The 13,656-nt window shown below is 35.0% G+C and overlaps 1 protein-coding gene across 1 annotated transcript in view; it reads left to right on the top strand.

Moving 5' to 3' along the window:
* Positions 1–2,867: 2,867 nt before the first annotated feature.
* LOC101121769 (phosphatidylcholine translocator ABCB4) overlaps positions 2,868–13,656 on the top strand; it is an 89,569-nt gene continuing 78,780 nt past the window's right edge. Inside the window, 1 exon segment of the mRNA XM_042249301.2 lies at positions 2,868–12,064. Coding sequence (XP_042105235.2) covers positions 11,952–12,064 — 113 coding nt within the window. The 5' untranslated portion in view covers positions 2,868–11,951.

Genomic DNA, 13,656 nt, shown 5'->3' with positions numbered 1-13,656 from the left:
AAACAGTTTTTATATTTTAGAACCAAACTGTAATTTTCAAGGAATTTTTAACATTCACATTTAAGCATTTTCTTATTTACAGAAAGAGAGGTTTATTAGTGGTTTTAAACCTCCTTACCCCTGGAGAGTTTTTCAAGTTTATTTTTTGTGAACTTCCCTTCAAAAGTCCTTCAAATGAAAGAATTACAATATAGAGTTGAGTTCTGAGAAGGGATTACTACATGGAAGAAAGCATTATGAAAAGACTTATTAAATAATAGCTACTATTGATAGAATTGCCTAGGATATTTTGTGTGTGTGCTTTTTTTAAAATATAGGATAGAGTTAAAAAACTTTCTGATTCTATTAGGTAATCCAGTTCTTGGAGTTAGCAGGAAATGATGGTTTCTGATGGTAATTCATGTTTGTGTTTGTTTACCTGTGTCTGTAGTCCTTTGAGTCTCTGCCAGAAAAATAATAGGACATTCCCAGTTTGATCTTATGATTTTTGCAAATTAGCATAGAGCTACTTTTAGTACTTGTAATTATCAAATCATATTTTGTTTATTTTCAGTAATGGAAATTTTTTCTTGGTAAAATTTTTGTTACATAACTTCAACAGTTTAGATCACTTAATGCTCAAATATTGCTCATTTAAAGGAAGTAAATATTTCTCATAGTATAGAACAAGGAAAAGATTGCACAATTTAATGGACTTTCATTCATTTTTGGAGAGCATCATAATTTCAGTTCCTACATTTTTCTGATTTTCTAATTTCAATGAGTCGTTCATGCGTATAATCTAATATTTTTATTTGGTTAAACTTCTTCCTATATTCTTTTTCTTTAAAGTCACTATGACTTATCAAATGTAAAGTATTTGCATAAATTTGGTGCTCAGTTTTAAAAAATTGTTGAATCAAATAAGCAAATACTTTTTCAATGTACCTACATTTACCTGTAAATGGCATTTTAAAGCAAACCTTTGAGAAGTTTAAGATAAGTTATATATAACATTTAAATTTTAGAAGCTACTAAAAAGTGGAAAATGGCTGCCTAGAAAAGGTACTGTTTCACTGTTAGCTGAATTACAGTGCATATTGCAGTTGTAAATATTGCGTCACTGAGTGATTTTCTCTTACATCCAGATACATGGTTAATGATTCAAAATTTCAGGCAATACAAACCTGAACATTATTAGTATTAATGACAGAATAGAGTGTGTTCTATCTGGTATTCCCAGTTTAAAAAGAAAATTTTGAAAATTCTGAATTACTCTCTGATCATTGATTATCAGTCTTGTTATTTGCCTTATAAATGGCAATCAATTTACAAATCTATCTAGGGATCTTTCCAGGAATCCATCTTTAATTACATAAAAGAGTCATCTACTTGTAGCCTTATTAGAAAAGTATACACGCACAGAGAGAAAATAAGACTAAACACAGCAGAGGCAAAGGTTCACGTTTTACGTAGTTGTTAGCATCGGTCAGACTTTATCAGTCATGATAACGTAGCTCAGTCTTCAAAGGAATCAATAAATAGAAAGCTAAAGTTGTAACAAGGGCTAACATGAAAAAAGGGAAGAATAAATGTATTTATGGATTGGTATTACATTCAGTCTTATCACCGAGGCTGATTGATTTGTTTAAAGCAGTCTTTTCTGTATGGTGGCCATTTTCCACATTAATATAAAGATTATAAAGTTGATTTACTTAGTTGTTTTTGAAAATTATCTACTTTCCAAGTCAGAAAATACTATATCTTCAGTATACTTAAGCATTCTTTTATTGCATATCCATTTCTGAGTAGATTCTTCTTTTGGATAAAATTTTGGAAACTAGCACCTAGTATCACCATATATTATATAATTATAATGGCCCATTTGAATGACTTTTGTTCTTGAACAAAACATTTTCAGTTTGTTTGGTTTAAATATTTGGTCTTGTCTCATCTGTCCTAACATTATATATTTAATGTTAAATATATAACATTATATATGTAATAGATTTTAATATGTAATATTACATATTAATTACATATGAAATGTGTAACAAATTACATATGAAATGTGTAAACAAATTTTAAGTATTTACATATTAATATACCTATATTCTTATTCAGGTATATCATGTATATATTATATCTTTTATATATTATAAATAATTTAAACAAAATATATAAATACATATTATTGTATACTTTAAAACAAAAAGTTTTAATTTCAATTGAAAATGAGAATGTTTTCTACTAACAAGCCACTCCTTGAGCCACTTAGAAATAATGTAAGCTTTGCCATTCATATATACATATATATATATTTTGGCACCATCTAAGCTAAGGATTTATATTTTATATGAAAAAATTTATCCCATTCACACTCTGTGTTTACTGCACCATTATTTTTCCCATTTATGAGACTGTAATAAGAACTCACGTTCAACCAGGAAAGCCAGTTGACTGATTCTCTCGTCTGTCAGATCTTGTCTACAGCTGAAGGAGTAGATGAGTATGAGGATGCAGGGAACAGATGTGCTAGGTCTAGGCGCTCTCTGGGCCTCACCTTTCCATCTACAGAATGAGAGGGGTGCTGAACTGTGACTACAGATAATTGGAATCTGGTGGATTGTCTTTTGGTCTGGATACTTCTGGTTGCTTGTAACTGACCTCAAGTGAGATATTAAATTATGATCAAAGCAATTAATGCCTGCAAATAAGTGGAAATGTTTTAGTTGTTAAAATTGTCAGATGGTGTTCCACAGCCAGAATCAAAATATTACACATAACCAGGTCATAAAGGCTAACATGTTAATAGCTGAAAAAAACCCTAAAGTATAAACTGAGCTTCATAATAGATTCAGTAGTTGTTTCCCATTTTGTACCAGGGATTGATTAAACCATGACATAAATCTGAACATGATGAATCTTACTCGAAACTTTTTTAAAAGTAAAATTACTTTAAGCACAGTTTCCCTGAAAATTGTTTTTACTTTGATAACTTTTTGATTATGTAAATGACTACAGATAAGATACACTACTCTCAAGGCAGAGCTAGTAAACGTGGTTTAAACATTAAAAATTGGTGTTCTTAACATTTTCAACGAAAGGCATTCTGTTCTGATTTACATTTAATGCAGAGAGATTTTCATTTTGTTTGTTGTAGAAAGAGCATTCAATTTTAATATGGGCTTCAACTCGGGTAACTTTTGGTTCTAGATCCTTCTGGATATGTGTTTCCAAATTTAATATTTGTTTCCAGTGATGCAAATGGATGTAGGAGGATAGAGCTGAATAGTAGAAACATAGACGTAGCCAATAGCACAACTATATATATCTCCTTCCTTTTACTTTTTTATGCATTACTGACCGTGTTTGGTTGCTTGCTTCTGTTTAGTTTCATGAAAGGTCTAAGTATTTGGAAAGGTGTGGGACCATGTCCTGTTGGAATTTCAGTGTTTGCTTATGAAAGAAGATACCATCTGTGGGGAGTATGACTTCAGAAATTTGACTTTGGAGTGTTCCTGTGTAACTCTACTGGGAATTGCTAAAAAACATAGGCAAGAATTTATAGTACTTTTCCAGATGGTGATTGTTAAACAATAATTGGAAGCTGTAGAAAAAAAACAGTGTTTTTGCATAAAGTAGGCATTTAGTCAACATTGGTTAAACTAAGGATTATTTTACAAAATAATTAAGTGTTCTCATGATTCAGAAAAAATTATGCAAATTTTATCTCTTCTTAAACCAATAAAAGAGAGAACTTCCCCTTAAAATGAATTTTATAACTTTTTGAAAAGTTTAACAGTAAAAAAGAACACTTGTTTTTAAAGTCAACTTTCTGAGTCATATAGTTCAATAAGTGAGCAACTTTCCTAGCCATTTGTATACATTCTGAGGTGCAAGGCTAGCACATTCAGCAGGCTTCTTGCTCATTTTGCATTCTTTCATTATCAGCTTGTTATGTTTGGGGAGAAGTAATGGAGATGGAAATAAACAGGGAACAGTAGCTTCTCTCTTTTGTAACTGACACACCGCAGCCTCTCCAACAGAATAGGCTACAAGAGACCAGTTTGATTTCCATGCTGAGTAGAGCCCCTGTTCATCTTAATTGAGTTCATCTTATATAATAAATGTGAGTGGTGTTTACTGCATCAAGATTACTTGTAGCTATCTTATTGGGGCTGTTCAGTTTGCTTTTGTAAACTTCATGTCAGGTTTCTCAAATATCTCTGTGTTGTTGTTTATTTTTTTTAAAGAGAGTTGTCAAAGTTGCCGGTGGCTGTCTCATCTGCAAATACCTCTTCAAGGTACTCTATGCTGGTGATGTATCCCACCACCGAGCTGCACAGGAACATGGAATTGACTTACTAGGGAGGGCTGTATCAGTTAAGTGATCTTTCTTAGTACATTGCATGGGTTTTGCAAAGCTTTCTGCTTTTATTAATCCAGAGGGCAGAACTATGCTTACACTGATTTTTAAATTAAAAGCTTTTTGTTAACCCACACAATATAATACTCCATTTACTCTCCTACATGACCCCCTCTATATTTCTATTAAGTTTCCTGGTTTTAAGCACAATTTTATTAATCATGTGTATCTGTGTTACTTATATTTTACTATAACTCACTAATATAAGACTTACTGGTTATTTTCTCAGTTTGTAAGTGCTTTGTAGTAATATTTGAATTACATGCAAACTGGGGCTCAGGGAAGCTATGAATTTTCCAAAGTTACTCAGTAAAACATACATGGGTGCTATCAACAGTCACTACTGGTTTTAAACCACTAGTGGGATTATATTCCTTAGTTTCCTTTCTTCCAAGGTAAAATATACGCCTTAACTCACTTATTTGAAACTTTTTTTATTGTGTTCCTGCTGTATACAAAGCACTTCTAGGCCTCATGCTAATAACCTGGCCTTTTAAAGAAGTACATAGTTGTTATTTTTAAAGATCACTTATAGTAAGACAGGTAGAAATAGAAAAACAGTATGTTCTCGTTTCCTCAATCCTGATCCCCATAATCACTTTAAACAATTTAGGTCCCTTATGCATAATCTTAGTCACTGCTGAAACATTACACTCGATTTCTTCAGGCCTGTGCTTTGATATGTGACTCTGTGTGGATGTCAGCCTTCATGCTCTTAATTCAGTCTACCAGTGTTCTAAGCCTTATATCAAAAATGCTGGCAGAAGAAGAAAGCAAAACCTTTGTACTCTGCTTCAAAAGATGGTAGAATTACTGAGATAAAAAAGCCTATAAGTCAAATTCAGTTTTCAGATTTCTGGTGAACCTGATTATCTTCATTTTCTTTGTTGTTTTGGGAGATTAAGAATTGGCTAATTTTTATGGTATACACTGTGGTATAGTTTAGAAATTTGTTTGTGATAAATTCCTTACCAATGAACAAGACATTGTCAGTACCAAAGGATAATGATTACATTTTATAGATTGGTAACTGTGATTCATAGTTGCTGAATGATTTACTTGCGGCATCTTATAAATAACATAGAGCTAGCAGTATAAGTACGGTTGAGTATCTCATCTAGACTCAGATTTATTCACATCAGCTGAAAGTGTAATTAAAGTTAGTTTAAGTGTTTATATTTGTTCTTTTTTTATAGAACATTAACATGAAACTTTATCTGGAAAATTAATCAAGGTCACGATTGTACTTTTAGCACTGAGTGGTCTAATAAATGTGAACTTCAACTAATAGTAGTGCCCCTTTTTTTTTTTAAAGGATAGGATTCTGATCTTTTACATAAATGGGAATTTTCTCTGTTTAGAAAATTTTAAACTAATTTTCATAAATTAGCAGGAAGAAATGTAAGATTCCTGCTTCCCTGGCAACTCAGTGGTAAAGAATCCGCCTGCAGTGCAAGAGACACAGGAGACGTGGGTTCAATCGCTGAGTTGGGAAGATCCCCCCAGTAGGAGGAAATGGCAACTCACTCCAGTGTTCTTGCCAGAAAAATCCCATGGACAAAGGAGCCTGTGATGGGCGACAGTCCATAGCGTCGCAAAGAGTTGGACACGACTGAAGCAGCTGAACACGCACACACACACTATAAAATCTACAGTGCAAAGTTTAAAAATCTAAATATATTGGCAACAATATAAATCCACAAGTAATTCGTTTCCTTTAAGTATCTGAAACTTTTGCAGTGATATTTTTGTTGTTCAGTTGCTCAATCATGTCTGACTCTTTGCGACCCCTTGGACTCTAGCAAGCCAGGCTTCACTGTCCTTCACTGTCTCCCAAAGTTTACTCAAACTCATGTCCATTGAGTTGGGGATGCCATCCAACCATCTCATCTTCTGTTGTCCCCTTCTCCTCCTGCCTTCAGTCTTTCCAGCATCAGGATCTTTTCTGATTAGTCAGCTCTTCACATCAGGTGGCCAGTGAATATCAGCTTCAGCGTCAGTTCTTCCAATGAATATTCTGGCTTGATTTCCTTTAGGATTGAGTGGTTTGATGTCCTGCTGTCCAAGGGGCTCTCAAGAGTCTTCTCCAGCACCACAGTTTGAACGCATCAATTCTTTAGCATGCAGCCTTCTTTATGGTCCAGCTCTCACATCCATACATGACTACTGGAAAACTATACCTTTGACTATGTGGACCTTTGTTGGCAAAGTGATGTCTCTGCTTTTTAAACACTGTTTAGTTTTGTCATAGCTTTTCTTCTAAGAGGCAGTGATATTAGAGTGGCTTTTTAAAATTTGATGGCTCTGTCTTTTATCGCTTGTCTAGATAAATGGCAGGTCCCAGGTAATAGTCTTGGATGTTGTCATCCAGGTGATGTATTGTGGCACTAAAAAAACTTCAGCTTGTGAGACCAGCTCTTTACATAACTAAGCACTATACAAAGAGTGGAGAAAGAAAGTCATCTAACAGATTCATTATATATTACCAAAAGATGACGTGTCGTCATCCACTACTAAATAGAGATCCACTTTGGAAATTTCAGTTTTTAGAAGGTCTCATCTGGCCGTAAAATAACATAAGAGCAAAACACAAATATTCTTCATGATGTGAATATCTACATTATTCAAGTTAGGTAATATAAAAGAGCAATTTAAAATAATAAAGACCTTAGAGATCGCAGGCCATTTTAAGGTGCTTGAAAATAGGCAGTTTAGTGGGAAAGACATCATGTAGCTGGTTAGTAGCAGATCACCTTTTAGTCTAGCAAACTTTCACCTCTTATTTCTGTGCCTGAAATGAATTAGAGTCAGATCAATGGGTTGGAAATAAGTATTGAAAAGTTTGTTTAACTTTGGAAAAAGTCAACTTCTAAAAATACATATAAAATTGAAAGCACTTTATACACCTGTATTTGTTGGCAACATTAAAAAGAGAATTCAATTAGTGATAGCATGTTCCTTCTCCTGAATAAAATGTCTTCAAAATATAGGCTAGTCGGTTCCTTGCTATGGGATTTCCTTTTGTGGCTATTTTTGAAGGAAATGAGACTATCTTTGGAGTGATTATTTATTACATCAGCAATTTTTAAAGGCATGGTCAGCTTGTAACTTTGTTTTTGAATTTTCCTGTTGAATACAGGTTTTACAGACTAATAACCCCAAGTACATCTTTTGCTAACAGTTAATCTGTATTTAAGTAGAAGTGATGTTCAAGTAATAATAATTCAAATAACCAATTGAACACTTCTGTTATTCTTTTTAACCTCAAGCATTTAAATAGATGCAGAAATTACTTTCTTAAAATCCTAGGATATATGGACAATTTACATGAGAGTTCATTTGGAGTTTCTAACAAACGACCCCCACCTTCTCTTAATCAATGCACATCTTCTGAATGTGAAAACTTCAGAGTCTTGATTTAACAAATTCATTTTGAAAACGATGCACATGAAAGAGTAAGGTGGGCAGAATCAAGCCAGTCATGCTCTCATCTAATTTCTTGATAGGTGGAAGTGTTGTGAAGATACTATTGCTGGTATACTTTGTTGTTGTTCAGTCACTCAGTCATGTCCAACTCTTCACAACCCCATGGACTGCAGCACGCCAGGCTTCCCTGTCCTTCACCATCTCCTGGAGCTTTGCTCAAACTCATGTCCATTGAGTTGGTGATGCCATCCAGCCGTCTCATCTTCTGTCGTCCCCTTCTCCTCCTGCCTTCAGTCTTTCCCAGCATCAGGGTCTTTTCTAAAGAGTCAGCTCTTTACATCAGGCGGCCAGAGTATTGGAGCTTCAGCCTCGGCGTAAGGCCCTGCGAGTCATAGTGACATGTCATGCTGTCAGTAGCTTCTCAGTTTCTTTAGTTTCTTATCTAGGAAATCTCGTCATTGTCTCTTGGGTGAAAGTCCTGTAGACTGCAATCATACAGATAATAGGAATCTCAAGGATTTAGCCTCTGTTCCTCTCCGTATAACCTAAGCCTAGATATTTAGTTTTTCTGTATCTTTGTTTCCTCTCTTCCATAAGGGGACTCTGTTTTAAATTAATTTTTACTGGAGTGTAGTTGCTTCATAATGTTGTGTTAGTTTCTACTGTGCAACAAAGAGAGTCAGCTGTACGTATCCATATAGCCCCTCATTTGGGGATTTCCTCTGAGCTATATAGTAAGTTTCCATCACTTATCTATTTCGTACATATTACCAGTAGTGTATATGTGTCAATCCCAAACTCCCAATTCATCCCACCCCACTTCTTCCCCGCTTGGTGTCCATATGTTTGTTCTCTGTGTCTGTGTCTCTATTTTGCAAATAAGATCATCTATACCATTTTTCTAGATTCCACATATATGCATTAATATATGATATTTTTCTCTTTGTAACTTACCTTTGTCTGTATGATAGCCTCTAGGTCCATACATGTCTCTACAAATGATCCAGTTTCATTCCTCTTTATGGTTGAGTAATATTCCATTCTGTATATGTACCACAGCTTCTTTGTCCATTCCCCTATTGCTGGACATTTAGGTTGCTTCTGTGTCCTGCCTGTTGTAAGTAGTGCTACAGGGAACATTGGGGTGTGTGTGTTGTTTTGAATTATGGTTCTCTCTGGAAATATGACCAGTAGTGGGATTACTGAGTCACCCTACCCATCAAAGGGGACTTTGTTACATTTTTAAAATTTTTCAACAGCTCCACTTTTAAACTTCTCATAAATTATTTTCCTCAACTGCATCAAACTTATGAGAAGGTTTAAAATAAAGTTACCAGAGAAGCCTTGTGATTCTCCCTTCAAGATTGCTTCCAGTGTATGGTACTCCATTTATTGAGAGAAGTGTGGTTGCTAGTCCTCATTTTTAAATTGTGGGATGATCTCAATTAATAGAGGCTAAAGAAATTAACCAAGACTAGATTTTAGGGAGGTCAATTTAGGATGGTTGATATGGGAAAAGGTTGGATTAGGGAGTGAATTTTGAAGATATTTCTAGATTCTAAGCAAGTAATGGGGAAAACTTCACTGTGCATTTCATTGCTATTTTGTAATGCAAGGGGAGCTTGGATCTCTTAACCCTTTGTATGATAATAAAAGTAATAATGGTTATTCACATCTGTATTAGGCTATATAGTAATTGCTGCACATACATTATCTAATCCTCACAACAGTGTTATCATGTAGATACTACCATTATCATCAGTTTATAGAAGAAACTCAGGTTGGTAAAGTGAAAAGTCATTAGCTTAAGATTACATGTCTAAAAAGTGATCTGCTCTGGTCCTCTTGAATCAAAAGCCCACTTTCTTAACATTAGACATCCTATCTCTTCTCCAAATGGCTAACAAATTGATAACATGAAAATTGCCCTAAAAACAGACTATACTGACATCATGTTCTGGGAACTATTTTTAACTAAAGAGGAGAAGGAGCAAAGAAAAGTGATGGGGAGAGACTGAAGGAAAGAAGGAAGATTATAAATATTCCCATAGATTTCTATCTTTTGGCAGTAAGATTTCATTACTGAAGAGACGTTTGAGTTATATAATGATGTTTGAGTAGGGATGTGTCAGTGCTTTTGTATTTTTATAAAAGTAAATATTTTTGTCCAGAATATTTGATGTTTGTAATGTAGCGTCTTGATACCAGATTGCCACTGAGCTGTTACTGTAAAAAGATCCTAATTAGATTTTTAAGATTCAAATTTTTATGAGTTGCAGTTAAGATCTGGTTAGTGTAGATTAGCCAGTCGATTTGTTTTAATAAATATTTATTAAATGCCTGCTGTGAGACAAGCATTGTGTCAAGTGCTGGAGATAGAATTAAAGACAAATAAGATATAGTCTCTACCTTAGTGACCTTACCATCTAATGTGTGAGACAATCAAGTAAGCAGGTAACTTTAAGTGTAAACTCAGGGTATTAGGCCAGCTCATAGGGAGGAGTGACTTGCTGTAGAGATCACATGTGGCTTACAAAAAGAGGAGGCCTTTGAAATGTCCTGCATGATGAATAGGGATTACCTATCATGACATGTGAGCTTTCCCTTGGGTGATTAACTATATTATTAGAAATACCAGAGGGATCTTTTTAACAATACCAATGCCTAGGCCCACCCCCAAGGATTCTGGTTATTTAGTTTGGGTGGAGCCTAGACATGAGTACTTTTTAAAAGAAGCCTAGTTGTTCTTAAGTGTTACCGTGGTTGGATACCACTCAGATATTTCAGACATTGTTCCTAAAATGCTGCTTGTGGACAAGAACACTTTTACACTTCTTGATGTTGCTTAGAGAGAACATGTTACTGGGGAAAAGAAAATTGAGATAAATAAATGTTACTTGAAAATAAAGAGGCAGAGGTTTTAAAATATAAAAGCTACTCTTTCTTAAGATTGAACAGCTTCCCTAGGTAAGAATAATTATTTCAGAAAACTGAAGAAATACTAAGATGTCTCTCATATCCCGTTTAAAAATATTCAGAGTACAAAATTGTTCCCATGGACTTATTACTCAAAGTCCTGCATTGAAATATTAATACACACAAAAGAACATTTGTTCTTGAACACAGATGAAGTTATCCAGGTCTGGAAGATTAGAATGGTAAGCGCCTAAGGACCTGTCATGGGTTGTTGACTAGAAGTGAGCAGGTGAATGACGGATGAAGGCTTGGGAGAATGGTAGTGAATGGATGGTAATGATTAGTCAGCCTATGGTTCCTGCTGTTGCTAGGTACTTATGGGCTACATATTGTTCCATTTCTTTGAGGTATCCCTTTGAAGAGAAGAAACAGTATTGCCTTTTAATTTTTTTTTTCTGTTTTTCCAAGAAGAAAAAGGTTTAGGATGCAATAGGTAACATTTTTTTTTCTTTTTTATTATCTTTCTTTATTTTATAGTACTTTTATGTGCCAAGTCCTATGCTCAGGACTACTCAGGCATTACTCAGGCATTGTTGTATTTGATTCAGAGAATACTCATACTCTGAATACTCAGGCATACTCATTACTCAGGCATTACTCAGGACTAGTCAGGCATTACTCAGGTATTGTTGTATTTGATTCAGAGAATACTCATTAAGTGGTTACTCCAATTAGTCCCCTTTTAGTGTCAGGAAAAGTGGTGTTCACAAAGGTTAATTAACTTGGCTGGGGTCACACAGCCAGGAAACAGCAAAGGTGTGATTTAAATGAATGCTTAACTGGAAGCACAAGGAAGGGTAACTGTGTGCTCTCTGAAAGACTGTGTTAGAATAATAGGATATTAACATGCAGACAATTGTGTTTAGTGTCTAGGCCCTTTTTGCTTCATTTACTCTGATTGTATTGTTGAGAAAACTACGATCCAGATCCATTAAATAGATGGTCCAAAATCACACAAGTAGGTAAAGTTAGAAAGGGACCAGACTTAAGGCTTTTTGACCCCAAGATCAGTGGCCTTTCCACAATCTCACACTCTACTGCCCTTTATTTTGTTGTTGTTGCATTTTGAGTTACTAGTCTGGTTTTCTTTTTATTTTGTGTTACAATTTGTCTCCTGAAGGTCAAGTAACCTGGTTTGGTTATGGAAGTCCTCGTAGCTTCTGGGACTACGTCAGAGTGGCTTGCCGGAAGGTTTCACAGAACTGTATCTGCAGCATTGAAAATATGGAACATGTCAGTTCCTCCAGAGCTAAGGTAAGACATTAGTAATAATGTGCAGGGTGTGTACGCTCTCAGACTAAGCATTTTAACCCAAATAGAGAATTTAACCTCTTTGCTGTATACAATATTTCTTTTCTTTGTTGAAATTAAACACTTGACCAAATTTAACATCTTTCAGAGACTTAATTTTTTTTTTTTACTAGTTATTTAAGAGTGCTCTTAAATCTTCTCTGTTGCCTTATAAGTAGCAAGAAGGCATGAACCTAGTCACTGTGAGTTTCTTTTTTGAGAGGCACGGTGAAATCTTTCCCAGTCTGTGAAGTTTCAGCAGCTGTTCGTGTCCTGCACTGGCAGTCCACATGTCAGACTCTGTTCACATAATTCCAAAATGTGATTTGCCTGTTGTACCAGGTTGATATCCATATTACTGGTTCAGAAGCAGTGGTAGGTAAAATTGGTGATGCTTTGGCATAAATTAAAACAGTGGCATCAAACTATTCTAGTGGTCATTGAGTTCTTCCTCGTCATGCACTTGGTCAAAAAAAAAAAAGCCAGTTTCACTTAATGTCTATATTGGTAAACATTATTAATTTAATTAAATCTCAACCTTTGAAAGCCTTTCTTTTTAGTATTTTGAGTGACACGATGGGAAGCATGCATGAAGCGTCTCTGCAGCATACTGAAATGTGGTGGTCGTCTCAAGGAAAAGTACTCACGCAGTCGTTTGAATTGTTAGCTGAACTAGATGCTTTTGTTGTGTAATAGTATTTTTACTTGAAAGAAAAACATTCAAACTGTAGCTTTTTTGACTTAGGCATTTGTAGACAGTCCTTAAATAAAGATGAATGAAGTAAGTCTGTTCTCACAAGAAAAACAGCTTGACAAATATTTGTGGCCAACGTTAAAATTAAAGCTTTCAGGTAAAAATGAGAACTTGGGAAAACTTAAAGTGTATTCACAAGCTTAATAGCTTCCTAGGACTTAAAAGACTTTTCTGATAACGTTAATATTAACAAAAATGTATTTATCTTGTTTAATGGAATGTGTATTATTTTTAAGTTAGTGTGTTAGTCATGTCTGACTCTTTGCAACTCCATGGATTGGGGCCCACCAGGCTCCTCTGTCCATGGGACTTTCCAGGCAGGAATACTGGAGTGGGTTGCCATTCCCTTCTCTAGGGATCTTCCCGACCCAGGGATCAAACCTGGGTCTCCTGTATTGCAGGCAAACTCTTTACGGTCTGAGCCAATAGGGAATACATTGAAGTCAATAAATGTCTTCATTTCTAAGTCAACTACGACTAGTTTTTTTGTAAAAAAGTTTTTCTCATAGATTTCACTTTTGTCACAATTGTTATCTTAGTGGTCCTTTGGCCTCCATTTTCTTGAACTATTAAATTTATTCATTTATTTACTTTCTAATTGTCTGATTGAATACAGGTTTTAAAAATGTGCAATTTGAATTCTCTTTTACGTCTTAACTGAGTTTGTATCTTGGCTTCTGTAGGTTAAGATGAAAAGACTTATTCAGTCGCTCAGTCATGTCCGGCTGTTTGTGACCCAATGGACTGCAGCACACCAGGCTTCCCTGTCCTTCACTATCTCCCAGAGTTTGCTCAGACTCAT

This window comes from Ovis aries, chromosome 4, assembly GCF_016772045.2.
Source record: "Ovis aries strain OAR_USU_Benz2616 breed Rambouillet chromosome 4, ARS-UI_Ramb_v3.0, whole genome shotgun sequence".
In the NCBI taxonomy this organism is placed as follows: Eukaryota; Metazoa; Chordata; class Mammalia; order Artiodactyla; family Bovidae; genus Ovis; species Ovis aries.
The sequence above is the reverse complement of the archived record's forward strand: the minus strand, read 5'-3'. Positions and strand labels throughout refer to the sequence as shown.